General features: G+C 61.2%; 2 protein-coding genes across 2 annotated transcripts; one reads left to right on the top strand and one right to left on the bottom strand.

Annotated features, from left to right (window-relative positions):
* Positions 1 to 11,812: 11,812 nt before the first annotated feature.
* Positions 11,813 to 15,120, top strand: LOC121094366 (ammonium transporter Rh type B-like). The gene has a single exon (XM_040607790.1). It carries the CDS (start codon positions 12,471 to 12,473, stop codon positions 13,863 to 13,865), a length of 1,395 nt encoding a protein of 464 aa, XP_040463724.1. The 5' UTR covers positions 11,813 to 12,470; the 3' UTR covers positions 13,866 to 15,120.
* Positions 15,121 to 19,574: 4,454 nt separating this feature from the next.
* On the bottom strand, positions 19,575 to 22,539 carry C10H20orf204 (chromosome 10 C20orf204 homolog). Its single transcript, XM_040608905.1, has 5 exons — positions 22,420 to 22,539; positions 22,184 to 22,318; positions 21,876 to 21,938; positions 21,618 to 21,770; positions 19,575 to 20,728 (listed from the first exon to the last, which is right to left on the bottom strand). The coding sequence occupies exons 1-5, from the start codon at positions 22,537 to 22,539 to the stop codon at positions 20,573 to 20,575; spliced, it is 627 nt and encodes a 208-aa protein (XP_040464839.1). The 3' UTR covers positions 19,575 to 20,572.
* Positions 22,540 to 23,053: the final 514 nt, after the last annotated feature.

Below are 23,053 nucleotides of genomic sequence, written 5' to 3'. Positions count from 1 at the left end.
TGGGGGCTTCTTCTCCCCACTTGCCCTCAGGCAAGCTGAGCCCCACAGACATCCATCAGAGCTGCTTTGTGCTCCTCTTCTGAGCTGAGCCAGCAATGCTGTGGTGCACCCAGAGGCCAAAGGCTCATGGAAGAGTTGGTAGTGTTCTCCAGAGGTCACCTAACCCAACCCAATACAACTCAAGTCAACACAACCCAATATAACCAACTCAACCAATACAACACAACCTAACCCAACACAACCCAGCACAGCCCAGTACAACCCAGTATAACCCAGCCCAGCCAACCCAATCCAAACTAAACCAACCCACCAAAGGCAACCCAATCCAACCAAAGGCAACACAACCCATCCTAACTCACCTTCACCCAACTCAACCCAACCAATCTATCCCAACCTAATCCAGCCAACCTATCCCAACCTAACCCAACCAACTCAGCCTTGCCTACCTAACCCAACCCAACTCAACCAGCCTAATCCAACCTCCCATGCAAAGCTAGTCTCCCCATTGCGTCCCACACAGCTGAGCTCAGCCCTGCTGGGGTGTTGCAGGGGTCTCGGTGGAAGCCTCTCCCTCCCCCTGCACTCAGCAGCCCCAGGGGGGCTGAGCCCAGCAGGGAACTGAATCATGTCCCCCCCCCACCAACAGAGGAGCGTCACAGACTGTCTGAGGCTCATCAGGAGAGTCAGGCCAGGCCGCGCGGGGCCGTTCTGGGAAGCCATCCAGCCATCCGCTGGAGAGAGGAGTCTGCCTAAAAATGACTCTCCTGGCTCCTCTCCATGCTCCGACCATCCCATATGGAACAAATGTACATTTTCCATCAGTTGTTTGTATTTTTCATTTAAAGAAAGAAGGAGGAGAAAAAAAAAGATAGAAAGCAAGCCGGCTATACATATATGCAAAGCATCGGTGACAGCAGATAGGCCCCATCGTGGAGAGGGAGAAACACTGGCCAGCGTTCAAGAGACTCAAATGTATGGTATGAAACAATAAATTTTAAGTGTGTTTTGACATATTTGGTGGTCTCTGCCTCACGCTTAATGAGTGTTGGTCCACGTTACGGGGGAACCGCACAGCTCGAGGTGGTTGGCAGGCTGTGCTGGGGGGGGGTTGGTGGCCAGCGAGGCCGGAGGTAGACGTCGAGGTGGTCCCAACATGTGTGCCCCAAGGGAACTGGGCACAAGGACGTGGCACGAGGGACTGCGCCGGCACGCTCGGAGGAAAGGATGCTGCGGGCACCGCGGCGCCTCAGCACCCGCGGGGGATGAGCGGCAATGCCAACTTGCAGGAAGAAGCATCAGGAGGTGGAGTTGGGTTGAACTTGGCAGGGGGGGGACATGCAACGCGGCGGTGATGTCCCAGGGCAGCATCCTTCACCACCACAAGGCTTGGGCAACCTGTGCTCCCATCTCCAGGCTGGGTCCCAGCCGGGCTGTGCTGCTTTGCCTGCAGGAAAACCACGGATTCCCACATCCCCATCACCATGGGGAGAAAGCCTGAGGGGACCGGAGAAGCGGCAGGAGAGGCAAGCGCAGCCCTCCCGCATCCCCTGCCTCTGTGCCAGGCTGCCCGGCTCCCCCCGTCTGACAGGGTTTGATCAGAAAGATGGACATGAAAGTGGAGCTTGGCTCTGGTTTCTCTCTCATTCAGAACATTCAAAAACTATTAACTGTGGTGGGGGTAAGCAAGCAGCTGGTTTTAATATTGTGCTCTTCCAATTGTGTTGGGTTTTTTTTTCTCCCCCTGCTTTTCACGAGCACTTTAAGTGACATGGTTACATGTATTTGATTAAAAAGCTGTAATTCAACGAGTGCATTTTCTTGTACTGTACAAAACGTCTTAAAGACACAGGATTTATTTATGGTGGTCTCCCAGTTTTCCAGCTCTGCCAAAAGACAAGATGACAGGCAAGTTGTGGAAGGGGGGACAGATAGCAGCAGAGGGGGACACACAATCCTGCTTGGCTTTCTCAGTGTGGGGACAATGACCGGATCCTTTCCTCCGCTATAAGGCTCAGCCTGCTGCCACCAGCCTGGTCCTTGGAGCCATCCACGCATCTCAAGGGCACAAGCTCCTTTTCGGTGTCCCCAGGGTCACATCTCAGCTCACGGACCAGCAGAGAGGGGGCAGTGAGGAAAGCACACCTGGGTTTGTCCAAACTGGTCCCCGTCTTGCCCACAGCAAGATGCTGCAGGAGCTGGCTTGTGGGGGGGAGATTTTTCCAGCCACGACCATCCCCTGCCCGTGCAGGGATGCTGCCAGCACTGAGAAACCCATCCCAAGGTGGCAGCTCCTTTTCCTAAGGAAGAAAAAGCCTTTATGAGATCCCAGTGAGGAGCCATAGCCCGATGCTGCCAAGAGCCCTGGATCATATCCCGTTAACCCTGACATCTCCCGTGGCACGGCCGCAGACTGGAGCCATGCTCACCCACACCCTGTTGGCTCCTGCACTTCAGAAATGATGCCTTTCAGCCCAAAAAAAGCAGTCATGAAGCTGCAGAGAGGTGAAGAGAGAGCCAAGGGCTGCTCTGCACGCCCCCCCAGCACCACAATAACCCCCTCTCCTCACTCTGCCACCCCGAGAGGTAGCGGCACAGCTGCGGCATGGCCCCTGTGCCCCATCCCATCCGTGGGCTGTCTGCATCCCTGTGTGTTTCCCTGGCCTGGGAGGCAGGGGTGTGTGTATGTGTGTGTGTGCATGTGTGTGTGCGCGTGTGCATGTGTGTGTGTGTGTGTGTGCAACACTGGTCCCACCACAGAAGGCAGCTCCACCTGGCACAGATTCACCTCTCTCGCCCAGATTTGCTTCTATAGAATAAAAATAAACCCAGCAGTACCTGCACCTCACCTGCCCCAAAGTCCCCAGCATGCAGCCCTGGGGACATGGACACCAATCCCAGCCTCACCCAGAGCCAGCCTGACCCCCAGCCCCACTGCTGCTGGGGGGGCGGGGGCTCCTAGTTGCTGGCCTGCCGAGCTGTGTCTTTTCCTCGGCTGCTCCTGCCCAGGGATCACCTGCAGTTCAGTTGATTTATGAACGGAGAATTTTTCAAGCTCCGTTTCCTTTTCATTGTTGTTTCAGTTGCTGTGCTCGCTTCCGCCCGCCTTTGAATAACTCCTGCCACGCTGCGAGCGGTGAGAAAGGCGGTGAGTAAACACTCACACTCGGCCCGGGAGCCGGGGGGCAGGAGCCTTCTCCTCTCCCTGAAACCAGGGGGATGCGGGGCTGCCCACCAGCCAGTCCCACCTGCGGTGGGAGGAGGATGCTGCGCTTCGAGCGAGTAAAGCCTGAAAGCGGATCCCTTTTTTCCTGTGGCTGCGGTTTGGGATGGAGGAGCAGCATCCCGGCCCCCTGCCCTGCCGCACAGCCCCTGGGGGGTGACAGTCCCGTGGGGATGCTGCTTTCCCACGCTGTGACTGGGGCGGGGGTTGCAGTGGGTGGTTTTACTGGAGGGACCCTAAAAAGTGGTTCTAGGGGATTGGTTCATCTCCTCACGGAGAGGTTCATCTCCCCAGGTCTTTACTCCACCGCGGCTGGGCTGAGCTGTGGTACCTGGCTCCATTGCCATTTTCATGCCAGCATGATGCCCAGGTGAAGGGGGGGCTCCTCCAGCTGGTGACACCCACCACGGTGCAGAGAGGATGCTCCGGAGGGAGCTTGGGTTAGTTTAGAGCAAACCCCTTAAACAAGAAAAGAAATAATAAAAGGAGAGGAAAGAAACCCCATCCGCAATCTCAGCTCAGCCCAGGACCTGCATCCCCACCACTGCCACCTGCCAGCCCTCTCCCTGCCACCCACATCCCAGACCACCGAGGAAACCCCCCTCGTTCCCAGCACAGACCCCCAGGCCCAGGAGGTGGGCAGCTGCCCATCCCTGCTTGCGCCCATTGTCCTGCTCTTCCTCCCCGCGCCCCACAGCCCCCCGCCACCGCCCCGGGGCCGGGGGGGAAAACAGGAAGCTCTCCCCAGCACGCTGCTGCGGAAATGAGACAAGCGGGCTGGAGCGGCGGCGAGGACGGCGGGAGGAAGCGGACGGGATATTTGGAACTGACGGTGAATTCTTGGGCTTATCTCTGTGCCGCAGAGGCCCAGGAGTCCTTACAAAACAGCGCCCAGCTGGAGCGAGGCCCGCGGTTGGGGACGCATCCTTATCCCCGCCACCACCCCTGGTACCCCGCTCGGTGGTGGGATACTGGTGGCAGGGAGGGGACACCCATCAGGTGTGGTGGGTGGCACCTGTGTCCCATCGGGGGTCACAGAAGAGACCTGATACCTGCTGATGGGTGGGGATGGGGATATGCAGCCCCCAGGCTGAGTGGACCCTGCACCTTCAACAGGGATTTGGGGACCAGGGTACTCCCACCATCCCTAAATCCTGGGCAAAAATCCCATTGTTTTATGAGCCCCCAGGAAACAAATTCCCCCTTGCCCATGGGGAGCCATTCCCCAGCCTGCCCCCCACCCTGCCCATGGTCTGCACTGGGACACCTCAAGCCCATCACCTCCCCTTCTGCTCCCACGGGCACCAGCGGTAGAGCTGGGATGCAGGATGCTGGTCCCCTGCCTGCCCTGCCTGCCCTGCCCACCCCACGGCCCCGCACACTGCACCGCCTGCTGCAAAGGGTTACGGCCAGCCCGCCTTGCTCCAATTTTGCCCTTCCAGCTGCTGCTCGCCTTTTTGTTGGGGTTTAATTATTTTTCGTAACAATGCCGTGTTACTTTATACTTGGAGCATTGGGCCCGGCTGGGGAATAGAAAACGGGTCGGGGCTGGGAGCACCCGACCCAAAGGCGAAGGTTTCTGCAGCACTTCCTAAAAGCGGGCAGCTGCCCGCTGCAGGCAGGGGAGTGGGGCCGGGATGGTGGCATCATCCCAGGAGAGCTGGGGCTGCTGCCAGCGCCCAGGGATCCAGTTAGGCTTTGGTGGGGTCAGCCCCTCGTTTGTTAATTTGTTGTGAAAATTAGGCAGGAGCCTTGCAGCGGGTAGCGGAGGCAGCTGGAGCACCCGGAGGTCAGTGCCGGGAGCAGCTCGAGATGGGCATCGGCTTCACGGAGCTTCCCTACGCCCCGTGGGAACCCCCCGGCCAAGGGCACCCAGCGTGGTGGCACCTTCGGAGCCGGAGAGCACTGGTGGTGCGGGCAGTGCCTGTGGCTGGGACCCATTGGGGAGGGCTGCTGCAGCCAGCGGAGCCAAATTTGGTGGCTGGGGTGGGGGGAGCAGGGTGTGACGGGTCACCCTGGCAGAGGCTGAGACTCCTCCTCTGTGGGGAGGAGGACAAAGGATGGAAGCGGCTGCCCCGTTGCAACACATCCCCGGCGAGCACAATGGAAATGCCATCCTCCGTCTTGTGAAACAGGAACCTCATATGATCTCGCTGAAGGCTGGGGACACTCTTGTAGGTCTGAGTGTGACGCTCCCCGGGCTCCTTTCTCCACCAGCGGGGGGACAGGGGACAGTGGGGACTCCCCCACCACATCCCTGCCCCAGCGAGGACTGGGCTGCCACCACCATCCCCCAAGGCACACTGGACCCACTGGCAGGAGGAAGGCAAAGCCCTGCAGCCCACCCTGCGGCCAAAATACCCCCGGGTCCCCCCCAGCCACCCCAAAACACTGTCCCACAGAGGCACATGCACCCACAGCCCACCAAACATCCCCTTCCAGCCCTGCTTGAGGATTCCTAAATAAACTTCGTTGTCCCTTTATGTTCTTGACCCCAGATTTAATTAGACCCCCTGTTTCCTGCCTATATGAAAAATCACTTCCCCGAGCAGGTGGCTGCGATACCGTCGGGGCTGTTGTTGTTTTCTCTGGGGTGGGGGGAAGGTGGTAAATGGGGGGAAGAGTTTGTTGTTTATTTTTATATTTACAAAGCACAGCTTTTTCCTGGTGCCGGGCATCGGAAGAGTGGCAGGATGTGACCTTCATCCATCTCCTCCTCACTCACACAATACGGCCACGAGCGCCACGGGCCGCCGCCGCCATTGTCCCCCCATGGCCACCGGGCACCTCCCGCGCCGCCCCGCCGGCACCTGGCGCCCGCCGGCACCCGGCACCACTGCCGCTGCCCCCCAGCTGGGCCCCGCCGCTCGCACATGCACAAGGGAAAAAAAGAGAAAAAAATTTTTACCAAAAAAAAATAAAAATAGCAAGGTCGCTGGTTTCCTTTCTGGAAAACAAGCAGGAGCGCCGAGCGGGGCGGCAGCGTGGGAAGGAGGCAGGGGAGTTCTGTCGGGTCCCCTGACGCCTCTCCTTCTGCGGGGGTTGGCCCCCTCCTCTGCCCCATGTGTGGGGCACGAGGCCTTTTTCCCCATGCGTGGGGCAAACCAGCCTTTGGCCCCGGCGCCACCACCCTGGCCACAGCAGGGGCAGCAGACGAGCAAGGGGTGCAGGCCACATCGGGTTCCCCTGGCTCTCAGGTCCTGGGGAGCACCCCAGCAGGCAAAAGACCACCCAAACCCCAGCAGAGACTTGCAGAGCGGGTGCTGCTCCCTGTCCCCATCCCGTGTGGCTCCTCCAGAGCATCCCAGTGCTCATGGGGGGCTGCAGCAGCAGGGGGCTGGTGCCGCTGGCTGCCGGGAGAGCTGCTGTGGGGTGCTGAGCAGAGCTGGCCTCGGCGTGGAGTTGGCACTGCCCGGCATCCCTGCACCCAGCATGGGACGGATGAAGACGTAATGAAGTGAAATCTGCTTTCTCTCATTCTTCTCAAGAAGCACCATGCTATAGAGGGCTGCACTGCCGCTTGATCCACAGAGGAACACGCTCCAACCCCGGCTCCATCCGTTTTTACACTGGTGTCTGCAGCGACAGAGCTGCAGGGACAAACATCTGATGTGACCCCCCAAAACCAACATGGGTACTCATGTGCTACTTGCTGGTGGCATCGCTGCCCCAAATAAAGAGGAATTTATTGCAGTATTTTACAGGGACAAAGGGTCAGTCACCCAAGAGCACCTTCCCCAGCTGGTCCCACTGCATGACTGAGCTCCAGTCCAGAGCAGCCTGAGACCCTGCGCCAGTGCTGCCCAGGGGGCTCAAGCAGGGGGTGGCACCGCCGGTGCAAGCCCCCAGTACTCTCCAGCACCATGGCATGGCACGGCCCCGCTGCAGCCGCAGAGCCCAGCGCAGCAAGGTGGCATGGGGCTGGGGTGTCCCTGTGCCCTGCCCAAAGCCTGGCTCTGTGGCAATGGGACGCAGCCACTGCAGGAGCAGGGAGTAGCGCCAGCACAGGCACAGCATGTGGCATGGCACAGCACGGCATGGCATGGCACAGCACGGCATGGCATGGCACAGCACAGCATGGCATGGCATGGCACAGCACAGCATGGCATGACACAGCACAGCACGGCATGGCATGGCACAGCATGGCACGGCACAGCATGACACAGCACAGCATGACACAGCACAGCACGGCATGACTCGGCACAGCACAGCACAGCATGACATGGCACAGCATGACACAACACAGCATGACATGGCACGGCACGGCACAGTGCAGCACGGCACCAGGGCTAGCCTCACATTTGCAGAGATGCCACCCAGAGATGCCAGCACCTCAGGGCCACTCCAGTTCCAACCCTGCCAAGCATTTGAAAGGGCAGTTTATTAATTTATTATTTAATTCCCCAGCATCCCCCTGTTTCAGGGGCCGATTGGGCCCCATCCTGCTCAGGAGCATGCACGGCCACAGGTGCAGCCCTGCTGGGGTACAGCACCCATCGCCTCAAGCACAGAGCCTCCCCAGCACCCACAGGATCCCCACCACGTGGGACCCTCATCCCAGGACCCCCACTAGCGGGTGCGGCGGGCTGTGGGTGCCCACCTGGGGGCTGGGGGGGGGGGGTGGCATGCTCAGGCCCCGCTGCTGGGCGCAGTTGGTTATCGTTACATTTGGCACCGGTCGCTTCCATCGGGCTCAATAGGGGAGGGAGAGAGAAAAAGGAAAACTCAGCTCAGGGCGATTTAATAAGTTCAGTGTTACGAGCTGGGGAAAAGCTGTGGAACACACAAGTGGTAACGCAGGATTAATCTTTCCTTTAGTCTTGGGAATTATGTTTTCATTAATCCTAATTTTTCCAGATGTTTCACTCCTTATACCATGCTCTTCAAAGCCTCTGTGGCTGCAAATTCTAATGAAGCCATGAGAACATTTTAAAGAGAAAGATTCAAAGCTTAAATTGCTTCCTTTTTTTTTTTTTTTTTTCTTTTTCTTGGGTTTTTGGTGTTGGTTTTTTTTCTCCTTCTTTTCCCCCTGGTTGGGCTGTCGGGGAGTGCATGTGTGTGCGGTCCCAGCGCCTCCACATGTTGTGTTACACAATGTGCTAACAAGATGGAGAAGGCCACTCGGACCGCGTGATGCCGGTGTGACGTCTGTTCGGCTTTGTGTCCCCCCTCCCGGTAGGACCCGGCTGCGAGGGGCAGGGGAGGGGGGGGCTGGCCCCCTGCCCACCGCCTGACAGCCGGCACCAGGGCTCCTGGGGTCAGAGCTGGACGGGAGCTTTTAAAACGCTCGTGGTGCTCACTCCCAGCTCGCTTAGACACCAGGCGGGTGTTTATGTAGGACCGACGGAGAGATTGGAGCAGGAGCCAGGCGTAGCTCCATGGGTAGCCTGGCTTGCCAGCAGGATCTTTAGGGAATGGGGAATTTGGGGGTACTCCGGGCTCAGGAGAGCAGCTGGAGGGGGTGGTGGGGAGAAAAGCGATGCTGAGGCCGGGGGAGCCGTCGGCAGTTCCTCCCACCGCGCGGTGCCTCGGCCGGGCATCCTCTCGCTGCCCGGTGGGGATAAAGCCAGAGCTCCTGCTCCCTCCTGCCTGGCAGCGGGTCCCCAGCGCCCATCCCCAGGTGCCAGTGCACGGCCATGGGGTGGGGGCACCCAGCCACCCCTGTGCCACCACAGCATTCCCAACCCTCGCACCCCACCGGGCTTCCCCAGCCAACCCCAGCTCGGCACGGCTGCAGGATCCGGCCGCTGCCGCCCGGCTGGGCTGAGCATCCCCTCCTCGCCGGGAGCCCTCGTCTGACGCAGGAGGTCAGACAAGACGATCGGAACAATCCTCCCGGTCTCCAGCACCCGGGATTCAGATCCATGTACTTATATGGCCTGCAAAACGCGGTGGGAGCATGACCAACGTCTGGAAATCCAGATATGACTAGATCCCTTCATTAGTAATTTCTTGTACATGACTTTCTAGACCATAGGGATTTGTTAAATTTGCAGGAGTGTTTCTCACAGTGCCATGGACTGGCTGTTGCCAGCATATATTGGCTCAGATCTGTCAGATCCTGTTGCCTTATATGACCCTCGGTTAATTCAGCTTTTCTTTGTATCCAGCCCTCAGCGGGGAACTCCTCTAGCAGTCTCAGCGTGGATCATGCTAAAATGGTTCCCCAGTCCTCCTGCCATAAAACAACTGCCCACACAGTGAAAGGGGGACGTGGGGGGTGGAATTCAATGCTCCCCTCCCCACCACCCCGGCCTTCGCCAGATGCTTCCTCCATCCCCGCTCCTTCGGTGCCGAAAGAAAACTCTCCATGCCTGGAAAACGTTACTGGAGTGACCGGACCTTCCCCCCGGCACCGGGTTCTCCCTGCAAGGACCGTGGCATCCCACCGGCACACCCTGCACCATGAGGTTAATCATTCGCCGCCCTCAGGGGTGCTCCGGGGCCAGGGGGGGACTTTCACCTTCCCAGCGACCTCTTGAAACTTCAACCTTCCTTTATGGGTGCCATAAAGGTTATTTTTTAAACTGTGCCCCAGCAGGGTTTCTCCCCTCTCTGCAGCAGGGTCTTTGGTCTGGGAAGGGCTTGGGCATCGCTGCTCTTTGCACCTCATCTGGTTTGGGAAGCAGGAATGTTGAACTTATGGCCTTTTTCCCAAGGGAAGAGGATGGTGGTACCCACCAGCTCAGCAAAGGAGCGTGGCGGTCGATAGCTCCACGTGTCCCCACCTGCCACACGGCTCAGCCCCACGGTGTGTGCAGCAGAGCTGGGGATGCTGGCAGGGGGGATGCAAGGGGCTGTGGGTTGCAGAGGAGCCCCTCCACTGGCTTCTGCCCCTTTGGGAGGCCGAATAAGCATCCCAAATCCCCAAGTGCTGCCAGATTTCCAGGTGGAAAAAACACATGTCCAAGGACGTCCCGCTGAGCCTGCAACTCCTTATCACCCACTGAGGGAGATAAGGAGCCATGTCACCTCCTGAAACACCCATCCCCAAGCACCGAGCCCAGCAGCCCTGCCCGGCACTGCCCCCCCCAGCACCTGCCCACCCGGCACACTGAGCCCAGTTAAGGCACCCCAGCCTCCTGGTGTCTCCCCACCTCCGCCTCTTGCTAGAGGTGACAGCCAGATCCAGGAGGACTTCCACATCCCAAACCTTCCAACATGATGCTTGTCCTCTCCAGCAGATCTGGCAGCCCTGGGATGCTCCAGAAGGATGCACTCCGCTAGCATCTTCCTCCTTCTCCTTGCAGGAGGCACTGTGCCAAAACCTTGAAACCATGGAAGCGCTCTGCTTTTTAAAAGATCTGTTCAAAAGCTTTTCCTGTTAGTATTTTATTTAACCTCACCTTACAAGAGCCCCACACCGATGTGGGATGGGAAGGGCTGAGCGGCTGTGGGGCAGCAGGAGGGAGCAAGCGTGCAGCAGCGAGCACCCCAGTGCCGGCACACCGAGGGGAGCCTTACCCTTGTTCACATGCAGCTTCTTTGCCCAACTGGGGCCAAAAGGCTTCATCCAGCTCCTCTGTTTCAGGAGTGCTACCCTCTCTGAGCATCACCCTGGGGTTTTATCTCAGCCACCGTCAACAAAAGAGGTTTTACTGTGCCGAGCTGTTCCCTTGAAAATCCCTTTGGAGGGCTGGAGTGGCACGTGAAGGGTCACGGGTGAGGGGTCAGGGGGCTGAAATCACCCTTCTTTGCTTTTTTTATACCAGCAAGCAGTGAAGGAGGTGTCGCCTGCGTCCTCTTGTCCCTCATCCTGGCTGCCCCGGTGGAGGTGGGAGCTGGCAGCAGCTGTGGGAGGTGGATCAGGCTGTGCCCCCGGCATGGGCACAGGCAGGAGCAAGGGCAGCATCCTGCCCACTCATCCCATCCCATCCCATCCCATCCCATCCCATCCCATCCCATCCCATCCCATCCCATCCCATCCCATCCCATCCCATCCCATCCCATCCCATCCCATCCCCAGCCACCCCGGGGACACTGGAGGGAGACGTATGGCACTGTGGGGACCTCAGCCCCACATTTCCTTGGGCAAGGGATCCCCGCAGGAGCAGCCGCTGCCGTTAGCATCACCAGCCGTGCAGCAGGGACGTGTTACGGGCAGACAAAGCATCCCGGGTCCCATCCAGCAACCTCCCACAGCTCTCACCACCTCTCCGCTGCCCTCAGCTGTGGCTTGGGTGCAACACAGCCCCTCCTCAACCCCCAGAGGCGCTACCTTCAAAGCACCTCCTCCTCCTATATGTTGCCCCTATTTCCAGCATCCTTGGGTTGAAAAATGGCCGGGGAGGGTTTGGCAGAGGAGCCTTGCACAGATTATTCAACAATTGTTTCCCATTTTGCGCCCTCGCCTGCCTCATCCTCCAGTTACAATGACGAAGAGCGGCGCAGAGCCAGCGCCCGCGGCAGGGGTGTTGAGATCAGGGACAGCACAAAAATATCTTCTCTCTGGAACAAATATTTACCAACCCTTCTGCCTTTTGTTCTTGTGGTTCTCATATATTTTTTTTTTATTTTTTTTTCCAGACATTCACTGGCAAAATGTCACACTAAGCAGCAACCCAGAAACTTCGGGGTAGCTGCTTGGCTGCTCTGGGCTTTGTTTTTCTCGCGCGCTAATTGTTAATGAATTTCCAGCCATTTAAGCCAATGCAAACCTGTGAGAAAATGATCTTCTCAGCCCTGATTTTGGAACTTTATGGCGCTTCGCAAAATCCGGGCAGTTGCCGAGCAAAACGTGCATCATCCCGCAGCGTAGGGCGGCGGCAGTGCCAGAGCCATCCCTGGGTGGGATGTGGCAGAGCCAGGCCAGGAGCTGGGGGGGTCTGAGTGCCCAGCATCGCTCCGGGGGTTTCAGCGGTGTGGTCCACACTCTCAAATGGGGATGGATTAAATGGGGTCCATGCCGTGGTAGCCTCATCCCTGGCCAGCTCCTCGCAGATCACCCTTATCCCCGCTCGGTCCCATGGCAGGTTTTTCTTGGTTCCCTTCAAAATCACAGCCCCCATCATGTCCACTTTATGGTGGCCAAACAAGAGCACGTGAGTAATTTATGGGCGTCGTGTTTAAAGAAGGGATGGGGAAAAAAACTCCTTTTCTGGCACATAAACTTATATCTTTGGTTAAAGATTAACCATGGCCATAAAACACCCAATGTAGGAGCAAGCGGAGCTCACCCTGTGAGTGCTGCCGGGCTGCTGCTCTGTGCCCAGCCACCCCACCGGTCACCATCCTCTCCTGTCCCCCTAGGATGGCCACACCACCCCCTGCCCACCCTCGCCGCCTCCTGCCCCTCTTCCTGGGACTCTTCCAAGGTGCCCTGCTCCTTTTCTTTGCCTTCTTCGTCAACTACAATGAGCCCTCAGCGCAGGCAGCGGACACCAACTTCATGGCCAACCAACTCTACGGCATCTTCCCCCTCTTCCAGGACATCCAGGTGATGCTGGTGGTGGGGCTGGGGCTCCTGCTGACGTTCCTGCCCCGCTATGGGCTCAGTGTCCTCACCCACAACTTCCTCCTGCTCAACTTCTCCATGCAATGGGCGCTGGTGCTGCAGGGCTTGCTCCATCATTTCCACCATGGTCAGGTGCGTCTAGACCTCCACAACCTCCTCACCACTGAGTTTGCTGCCGTGACAGTGCTTATCTCCGTGGGAGCCGTCCTGGGGAGGACCAGCCTCTGCCAGCTCCTCATCATGGCCACCTGCGAAGTCCCCATCTACCTCGCCAGTGAGTGGGCCATCATCACATCTCTGGGCGTCCTGGATGCAGGAGGTACCATCACGATCCACGTCTTCTCCTGCTATTTCGGCCTCGGTGTGTCCAAGGCTCTGTTCAGGACGGCACAGTGGCCAGTGCATCCCAAGGAGACCCCAACACCCCACTCTGACCTCCTGTCCCTGGTGGGGACACTTATCCTCTGGGTTTTCTGGCCCAGCTTCATAGCTGTCCTCTGCCAACCGGGAGATGCCCAGCACCGCGCCATCCTGAACACCATCCTGGCCATGAGCTCCAGCGCTGTGACCACTGTGGTGGTCTCCAGCCTGCTGGAGAGGGACGGCAAGCTCAGCCCTGGCCACCTGCAGAACGGCAGCCTGGCCGGCGGGGTGGCCATCGGCACGGTGGCTGACATGGCCATGCCACCAGTAGCTGCTCTTGCCCTGGGCAGCCTCTCAGCTGTGGTGTGCATCCTTGGCTTCAGGTTCCTCACCCCACTCCTGGTGAGGAAGCTCACGCTGCAGGACCAGTGTGGCATCCACAACCTCCACGGCTTGCCCGGCATCCTTGGTGCTGCAGCCAGCGCCATGGCCATCCTGGCGGCATCCAACAACACCTCCAGCTCCCACTTCTCCCAGGGGTTGCCCACTGGGGGCAATGCCAGCGAGGTGGTGGGGGGACAGTGGGAAGACCATGGGGCGGGCAGGCAGGCGCTGTACCAGGTGGCAGGGCTGGCAGTGGCTGGTGGGGGCTCGCTGCTCGCCGGGCTGCTCACCGGTGCAGTGCTCCGGCTGCCCTGCCTGCCCCAGCCACCCCAGCAGCTCTGCTTCGATGACTCACTGTATTTTAAGATTCAGGATCAGAATGAGAGCCTGGGGCCAGGCGGCACTGCTGAGGAAGTAGCCCTGGCTCTGAAGGAGCACGTTTAGGTGCTGGCATGTGGTAGCCACAGCAGGAGCCAGGGAACCGGCTCAGGGGTACACTCTTTCTGCCTCCACCGCTGGCACAGAGCAGTGGGCAGGAGATGCTGCCTGTGCCCGCTCCCTGCCCCATGCCTGGATCTGGCTGCCAAGGACGCTCCAGGGCCAGGGCCGCACCACGGCACCAGTCCCTCCTCTGTCCTCCTACCCTGTGTCTGCAAACCCCCTCCTCTGCCCTGGCTGCTCCCAGGATCCATCCATCCCTGACAGCAACCAGAGAAACAACCTGCTCAGGGTGTCTCCCCTGGGATGGCTCAACCCCCGGCTAACTTGGACAGCCCTGCCGCAGGGCACCGGCTGCTTCGCAATCTGTGGATGGCATCACCCGCAGTGCCCGTCCCAACCCTTGGCTCAAGCTCCTGCTCAGGACTCCCCTGCCCACGATGGGCAGCACCTGGCAAGGGCTGCCGGCTCCCTGCCGGCTCCAGCCACGGCTCTGGCCACAGCACTGGGCTGGGGACTCAGCATCCACTGCCAGGAGGGTGGAAAGGCAGTGGTGGGGCGAGGTGAGATGAGATGAGCTGCCCCAAGCAAGGGATTTTATGGGGATTTGGTAGCCTGTGCTGCATGATCTGCTCTCCAGGATAGTTTGCAAAGGGAGGTGCCAGCAAGCAGCCCTAAGGAGGAACAGAGCATGGCGAGGAGTCTTGGAGAGAGCCAGCATGCAGGAGGGACCTGCACCCCACAGCACCCTCATCCCACCCTGAAGCTGGGGCTGGGAAAGCTGCACTGGCATCCCAGGGTGCTGGGGGGCCCCCGAGGAAGAGCGATGGCCCCGTCCCATCCCACCCCAGGCAGCAAGCCACTTCCACCCCGTGGAGGACAAAGCCTGTGGTCCATCGCTGGCATGAGGCAAGCTGCGAGCGCGGGGCCGCATCCTGCCCAGAGAGCAAGGGCTGTGATTCACACCCCCCCTGCCATGAGTCACCGCTGCCCCTGTGCCACCACAGATCCCGCTGCTGCGGAGACAATGTCAGCGATGCTCATGGGCTCCCGAGGGGATCGAGGCAACCAAACCCCCCCAGTGCCGGCTGCAGGACCAGGGGGCTCTCGCCACAGTTGGGGGTCCCCAACCCCGAGCTGGTGGGAGTGGGGCTGGATCCCCTCCGCCCGGCGCGGCCCCAGGCGCAGCCAACACCAAAAGGGAGCGAGGCTGGGGAATTCGCCCTCCAATAATCACAAACAGGCTCGGGGGCCCGGGTGTGTTTGGTTAATTGTTAGAATAAAATATTGCCGAGCTCTGACAAAGAAATCCTGCCCTGCAGCCCGGCGCGGCCGAACAATGGGCCCCGGTGCAGGATGCCGCGGGCTGAGCAGCGGGGCCGGGGGCCACGGTGGCAGGAGGCAGCCCGGTCCCCTCCAGCCCCCAGTCCCAGCAGCCCCCCGGCTTCTTGGCGGGCCGGCGTGGACGTGCCCCATGCCGGTGTCGGGAGCCATCGCACGCCTGCTCACCAGCGCGGACTGGGAGCAGGGTCCGGCCGAGCCCCTCACCACTGCCTGGCTCCCGCTGGGTGTCGAGAGCCGCCGGAGCCAGCGCCCGCCCGGGAGCCGCGATACCATCAAGGCCAGGATCGGCAGCATCCAGCCTCCATGCGAGCCGGTGCTCCCGCTGAGCCTGGCATCCTGGTCCCGCTGGTTTCCCCCATGCCGAGGCCTGCCGGCTCCAACGGCCGGCTCTGGCTCTGCTCCGGTGGCAGGGAGGAGGGTGCGTGGGGCTAGTGGTGCTGGGGGCTGCAGCACCCCCTCAGGAAGCAGCCGTGGAGAGGAACCATGTGCACACACTCATGCACGCACACAGACACAATCACACACACATGCACGCACACACACAAAATCCCATGCATGCACCCATGCACCCAGATGTACATGCATGCACACATACGCACGGATGTATACATGCATGCACACGCACATGCACGCGCAGCCCGGAGGCTGCAAACCTCTTGCTGGCAGAGGCGGCGGTGGAGCAGGGCAGAGCTGCTTTCCAGCATCCCCCAGCCCTTCCCAGCGAGGACGCAGCCTCCCGCTGAGCAGCCTGCGGCACCCAGCAGGAGAGTGGGCGATGGGGCCGCAGGGAGGGAGGGCACCCGCAGCTGGGCCTGGGCGCACCCTGCCTCTCGGCTGGCATGTCCTGGCACGGGCACCCCACCGCGCCGTGGCACAAATCTGCTCAGCAGATGCCTCCAAAACCAGCAACGGGCCCGGGAAATGACGGGGCATCAGCACTTTCCCGCTGCCCGGAGGGGCTCAGGCACCCAGTATCCCACAGCCGAGGGTGCCAGGACCCACCTGGGCTGTGGCATGGCTCCATGCAGCCCCGCTCCCAGCCGTCCCCATCCCCTGGCACCCGCTGTCTTCCAGCTGGAGCCAGGCAGCGATGCCGCTGGGTGTGCCGACCCGCGCCCGGTTCTCCCCGCTCCTCCAAACCAGCCACTCTCCAAAGGATGGAGCAGTAAAATATTCAGCAGAGCCCCTAGCGTTTATCACACCGTAAATCTGGGCTTTCAACAGCTTTACAACGCTGCAGGGAGATGGGAGAGAACAAAACACTGCTCTGCTTCATCAGACACAGCCTGCGTGTGCCAGTGCCCCCAGCACCAGGGCTGCCAGGGGACGGACCCCCAGCCCCACTTGCAAGGGGCATGAGGACAGAAGCAGGGGGCTTACGTGGGCAAGGCCCCCCCCTGACACTGGGCAGGGAGGCTCAGGCACCCCGGGATGGTGCTGGCTCTGAGGCAGCGTATTTCAGTGGGACGGTGATGGTGCAAAGGGGCGAAATGTGCCTCCAGCACCGGCTCTGCAGAAATACGGCAGCCACCATCCTCTGGCGTGGTACCTCGGCACGGTCCCCCAGCACGGTCCCCCAGCACACTGGGGTCTGCCGCTGCCTCTGAGCTCAGCCCGCATCTGGGTTGGCATGCAGCACGCTGATCCTCATAAGGAGTACCAGTCCTCATCCTTGTCCCCATCCCTGTCCCCAGCACCCTCCACCAACCCCCGTCTCCCAGCGGGACCCTGCCGTGATTGCAAAACAAGCAGCAAGGGGAGGAAGCCGTGATTGCACTGTTTGCACAGCGCTCGGATGCATCTGGCGAGGCGATCAGCCGGCAGCACATGGCACAACGCAGGGGCACGGGTACAGCGGGCCAGCCCCCCACTCCACGCATCCCCTTGTGCTCTAACACACGTGTGTGCAGCCTTTGCACGTGTGCCACGTCCTGCCCTGTAGTGTGCCCAAGCGCACGCACCGCATCCCCGCAACTGCCTCGCTCCCCGTCCGGGCGGGCTTGCGCAAGGCGCGGGGCCCGCGGGCGAGGTGGGGGGTGGCAGGGTGCCGACCGGCTGCCAAGCGGCTGGCACAGCACGGGGGGGCCCACAGCGGCAGCGGCTGCTGGAGCCACATCAGAGCGGCCCCCCCGGAGCAGCCGGGAGCGTGCGGTGCTGCCCTCGAAGGAAATGCGCTCACTCCCATGTGCTGCACACTTGGGTTCGCCTCGCTGCTATTTTTATTTGACTTTTCAGGGCCCGTTTCCTTTTTCCGGCTGTTTTTGCTGTGATTCCACCATCGCTTCGACCTCGCTTTTCCCCTCCCTCCCTTTTGCCTCTTCCTTCACTCTTTCCTTCCTTTCCATGCACTCATTCCTACCGCTGCACCGGGCTCCCTCTCCCCCCTCCCCGCAGCCGGTGCTCACAGCAAGCTCCTGCCGAGTGTGCCAGTGCCAGTGCACCCCCAGGACCGCCAGCGTGTGCCTCCCACCGCCGCTCGGGTGCTGAACCGGCAGCACCGGGCACAACCTCCCCTATTGCCCGGCCTGCAGAGGCAGCTGGGGGGAGATGCTGGGGGGTTGCAGGCAGCACACGGTGATTTCCTGGCTCGGTGGCTGTTGCTGCCTGCAAGGAAAGGGTAACGAACGGGGCTGGTTATTGCTGTTTTATCTGGGACGGTGCTGATGAGCTGGTGGAGAGGAGAGGACTTTGCTCCAGCCTTGACACGGAAAAAGGCAGCGAGTCACCCTGTCCCAAGTCACCGTCCCGCTCGCACTGCTGCACGAGCCACTGCATCCCACGGGGACCCCAGCCCCATCCATGGGATATCAAGCATCAATAGGGCTATTTCGGGATGCTGGAGGGATGCAGGGGGTGTTGTTACATTTGGGGACGGTGGTTGGGATGAAGCATGGAATAAGAAAGAAAACCTGAAGCTGAACCCAGTGCAACCCCCCCGTGGAGGCAGCAGAAAGGGCAGGAGGAAAAGAAGGCAGTGCTTGTTCCTGAGGAGGAGGATGGAGCTGGGAGAAAGAGCCCAGGCATGGTGGGACTGGCCAGGGAGGAGCGTGGCAGCAGATGCAGTTCCAGGCGGCCTCTGGCATCGGGCTGTGCCGAACCGTGGCTCCCCAGCGGGACCCCAGTGCCAGCCTGCCCCATGCCACGCAGCCGGCATCTCCAGGGGCCTCATCCTGCCAGTCACCCACAGGCCATGGAGGGAGCCAACAGGAGCAGCACCCCCAGCCTGCGCCCCCCTACTCTCACTCCCAAACCAGGGTCCCTGTCCTGCCCCATCAAACATGGGGCCCTGCCAAACCCTGGGGGCCCTGGGGTGGGCCCTCTCCTCCCCACCCCTGGCAATGCAGCCCCCCTCCCAGCTCCTTCCAGCCCAGGTCTCAGAGGCAGGGGGTGGGCAAGGACCCCTGAGAATTCCCTGCCCACCCCTTCCCACAGCCCCCCACCCCAGCCAGCTGCTTGAACTCCCAGAGAAGCCCCCAAGGAAAGGTGCCCCCCATCAAGGTGGGGTGGGGGTCACACTCATTGGCAGCACCCACTGCTCCCCACCAGCTGCAGCCCGGACTGGCTCGGTGATGATGGCCGAGACCCCAGTGGGCACGGGCCCCGGGGATGCTGGCGTGGCTGTGGTCCAGGTGGCCGCCTGGCCTTGACCGTGGGGACCCCCAGCCGTGGGCAGCCGTCCGGCGCCGCTCAGCGCGCACAGCCCACTGCTGCCATCTCGTGTCCTCCTCCGCTGTCCCCACAGCCACGCAGCCGGGGCTGGCCCCACTCACCGCCCCACTCACGGCTGGGACAGCGTCTGCCCGGGTGCGGAGGGGCTGGGGAAACTAAGGCAGGGGCAACACGAGGCCACCCCCCAGCCGCTGCCCCAGCCCTGCCCACGGCTCGGGGACGGAAAATGCCCCCCCCAGAAAAGCAGCTCCTGTAGCAGAGCCTTGTCCCCCACCGCCCATGCACCAGTAGAAGTGTGCAGGATGGGGCCCCGTGGGCCTGGGATGCAGGCGCGCTGGGCAGGGGCAGGATGTTGTGGTGCCCATCGCTGCTGCGTGCTCCTTCCTGGGCTTGCACAGCCCCTGCACCCTGTCCACATCCTGCACCCTGTCCAGACCCTGCACCGTGCCTGGACCCTGCACCCTGCCCAGACCCTGCACCATGCCCGGACCCTGCACCGCGCCCAGACCCTGCACCATGCCCGGACCCTGCACCGTGCCCAGACCCTGCACCATGCCCGGACCCTGCACCATGCCCAGACCCTGCACCGTGCCCGGACCCAGCACCGTGCCCGGACCCTGCACCGTGCCCGGACCCTGGACCCTGCCCAGACCCTGCACCCTGTCCGGACCCAGCACCGTGTCCGGACCCAGCACCGTGCCCAGACCCTGCACCGTGCCCGGACCCTGGACCCTGCCCAGACCCTGCACCCTGTCCGGACCCTGCACCGTGCCCGGACCCTGCACCGTGCCCGGACCCATCCACAGCACGAAAGCCCCTGGGTCACCAGCTAAAGCACCCAAAGGGCTTCCAGGGAAGGAGAGGTTTTATTTCTAGCTTCCCAGAGACTCTTTGTCACCCAACAGGGGAGCAGGGACCCCAGCTGGGGTGCTGGCAGAGCGTGGTGACAAGGGAGGATGCACCTCAGCTCACGGAACCCCTCACCCCTCTGGGCTCAGCGCACTGGGGGGTGCCAGGGCACCCGTAGTGCCAAGCAGCCAGGTCCCTCCATGGTGCTGCCTGTCCCAGAAGCTGAGCCCTGGTCCTTGAGCCCCCACAGCTGCCTGGGGTTTTGCTGTTTCTCTGCAGGCACCAGCGTTCCCCAGACTTCCCTGGGCACCCAGCAATGCACCCTGGCTTCCCCATCCGCCACAGGTGCCCGGCTGCTCTGCATGTCCCGGCAGTCCAACAGGGACAAGTGTCCCTCTCCGCAGCGTGGCCACCCTCAGAGCCTTGTGGATGCGCAATGCTCCCGCTTCCAGCAGAGCCCTCAGAGCCACGGCTCAGCACGTCCTCTTTCTGCCCCAAAAAGCAATCGCTGTCCCCCAGAAAGCAGCAGGTGATGCAGGGCCAGGAGCATCACAGAAATCCAGCACCTCGCCTCCTTTTCTCAGCACTTCTCCCTCTTCTCCCCCACATTTCTGGTGTTCCAGCTTCCCACCACAGCCACCCCATGGCAAAACAACCTGCCAGTCCCCACCACATGAGATGGAGCCGGTGCCCAGGTACCACTTGAAACAGGAGGACGAATTCAACTTGGGCATCCACGGGTAGCACCTCTTGCTGCCTTCAGGGTTGAATTTACCCCAGGTTTCCAAACAAGACTCCAGCAGCCATGGTGCTGGAGCACTGTGTCTCTCTGGCACGTGGCAACGGTGTCCCTACGAGTCCCGGGCGGCACGGTGGGGTGCGTGCAGGGCATAGAGCTTCTCCCAGCAGGTCACCAGCCTCTCTGCCTTCCTCCCAATCTCCCGCAGCTGCTTCCTCCTGCCACCAGGTCCCCTGCGCCGGGGCTGTGCCGGGATGCGCGGTGGGCTCTGCAGTTGGCGTGCCGAGGGACCAGAAATACCCTCTCACCATCACACAGGTATTAGGCAGGGGGACAAAAGCCACAACCTGTGGGGTCTGCGTGGGCAAAGCTGCAGGCTGGGGTGGCTGAACTGCCTGTGGCCATGGCAAGGATGTGCTCTCGGGTCCCCAGGGTTCCCCAGAGCTGTCCGTCCCCACCCAAGCTGGCAGCATGCACCCCCCAGCACATCCACGGCCAGGGCATGTGGCCAGCCTGGGTCTGCAGGCAGCTTTCCAGGCCAGCAGCACCCCTACCCCCACCAGCAACCCCCAGACAGGGCTGGCTCCAGCTGGGGTCCCCAGCAGTGGTGGGCAGGACCACCCCAGCACCGCGCCAGAGCCAGGCAGATCCGGGGAGCCGGTGCTTCCATGTCAGGGGCTTTCCCCACTGGTTAATGAGTTGCTGAGCTGCCATAGGGATCCTCCCGGCTGGGGTTTCCCCAGCAAAGCCCCGGGATGCTGGGGGAGCCCAGAGCAGCCCTTGGGGAAGAAATCCCAGTTCCTGCCTACAAGTACCCAGGAGGGAGGGCAGGACTGGATGAGCCCACCCACCAGGTGCACATCCCGCCAGGACAAGGCTCTGCGTTCGCATCAGCCATGGCATTGCTTGGGAGTTGGTGGTAAAACCCCACCAGCCTGTTCCATGCTGCCACAGCCAGACTTCCCTCCCCGGCCAGTTTAAAGCTCCCCGGGATGTGCTATCAGCATCCCCCAGCCACAGACGCCTGGGATGCTGCAGGAAGAGCCTGGAGACTCCTCATGGACAGCCAGGAGAGCAACAGGGCAGGCTCTGCCTGCAGCCCACATGGTGGGGAACTGGGAGCCACTGGGGTGCCTGGGAAGGGGCAGGGCTCCCACCTTGCTGATTTTCCTGCAGTTCTCCCTGAGCACGAAGTCGGTGTTTCTGGCCACTTTCCGCACTGCCAGCTCCTCGGGGCCACGCAGGCTGCCGGCCGCCACCTCCCGCAGAGACATGCTGATGTTGTAGATGGACAGCAGGATCTTCTGGTCCTGGAGAGGAGGGAAAGACACGGCCCCAGGCAGGGAAGGGGGCTCGATGGCTCTCCAGGGTCTCAGCCCACATGACACCCCAGCCCTGGGTCCCTTGGTGCTCACCTTGTCCGAACGACAAGCTGGCCCAGCCCTTCCACTCCTGTCTGCCGACCCGCTCAGGTTTTTCTGGAGCAATAAAGGAAGAAGATCAAGCATCCCAAAGCCTCAGTGCCTCCTACATTGGGCAGGGATCCCCTGCTTAAACACAGTACTCTCCCCAGTAATGCCAGCAAAGTGGCCAGCACCATATTAAGCTTCCAGGCTCACCCCTCCCCACCCAGACCCCACAGCAGGGCTGCATCCAGCTCAGTAGCATCCGCTGAGGTTGAGGGCTGGGGCCCTGGGCAAACACACCCCCCCTCCCTGCTCACCAGGTTCTGGATCTCGTGGAAGATGACCGCACGGTACTGCCGGAGGATTTTGGTGATGCTGCACCTTTTGCCTCTACTCAGCACGGCGACGAGCAGGAGGAGCAGAACAGTGCAGGAAAGCACCCGGGGGAAAATCTGCACAATGAAAGGCTCAGTATCAGCCGGGGATGAAGGGATGCTCTGGGATCTGCCTTCAGCCCCTTGCCACAAGCCCCCATCAGACCTGTCCCCTGTACCTGAAGACACAGCATGTGCAGGAGGAGCTCAGCCATCTCCCCCAGAGGACACCCTCCCAGCTGGGCAAAGCCCTTGAGAAACTGCCCCAGCTGGAGCCCAGCCCGGGCAGCACTGCCCATGGCGCATGCTGAGCTCTCCCCAGTGCCAGCAGCTAAGTACCTGGCACAGATATGTACTGGGACCTTTGCAGGCCTATAGGGTCTGTCCCCAAGCTTTCTGCCCCAACAGGGTCCCCAGTAGCTCCCCACCTTGTGGCATTTCAAGGCCAGACCCTCAACCACCAAAACCCAAAGGGAGCAGAAAGGGATGTGCCCTGCTCTCTGGTGAGGAGCTGGAGGCAGGGAGCTGGGGAGACGGAAGCAGGGAGCCATCTGGCTCCACACCAGCCAACCTCCACCCTCAGCACAAAGGGCTTGGGGCACCCTTGGAAGGATGCTCTCCGCACCGCCACAAACCCCACATCAGTTCTGCGGCATTTTTCCAGCTCCCATGCAGTCCCCGCTCATCCCGGGCTCAGGCACCCTCACCCAAGAACCAGACAGAAGCAGCACAAGCTCCTGCTCTCGCCAGCGCGTCCCAGCTGCCTCCGAGCCTCCCGGCTCCAAGCCTTCCCGGCAGCCCTGAGCCGGGGAA

Source organism: Falco naumanni, chromosome 10 (assembly GCF_017639655.2).
Source record: "Falco naumanni isolate bFalNau1 chromosome 10, bFalNau1.pat, whole genome shotgun sequence".
Lineage (NCBI taxonomy): Eukaryota > Metazoa > Chordata > Aves > Falconiformes > Falconidae > Falco > Falco naumanni.
The sequence above is the reverse complement of the archived record's forward strand: the minus strand, read 5'-3'. Positions and strand labels throughout refer to the sequence as shown.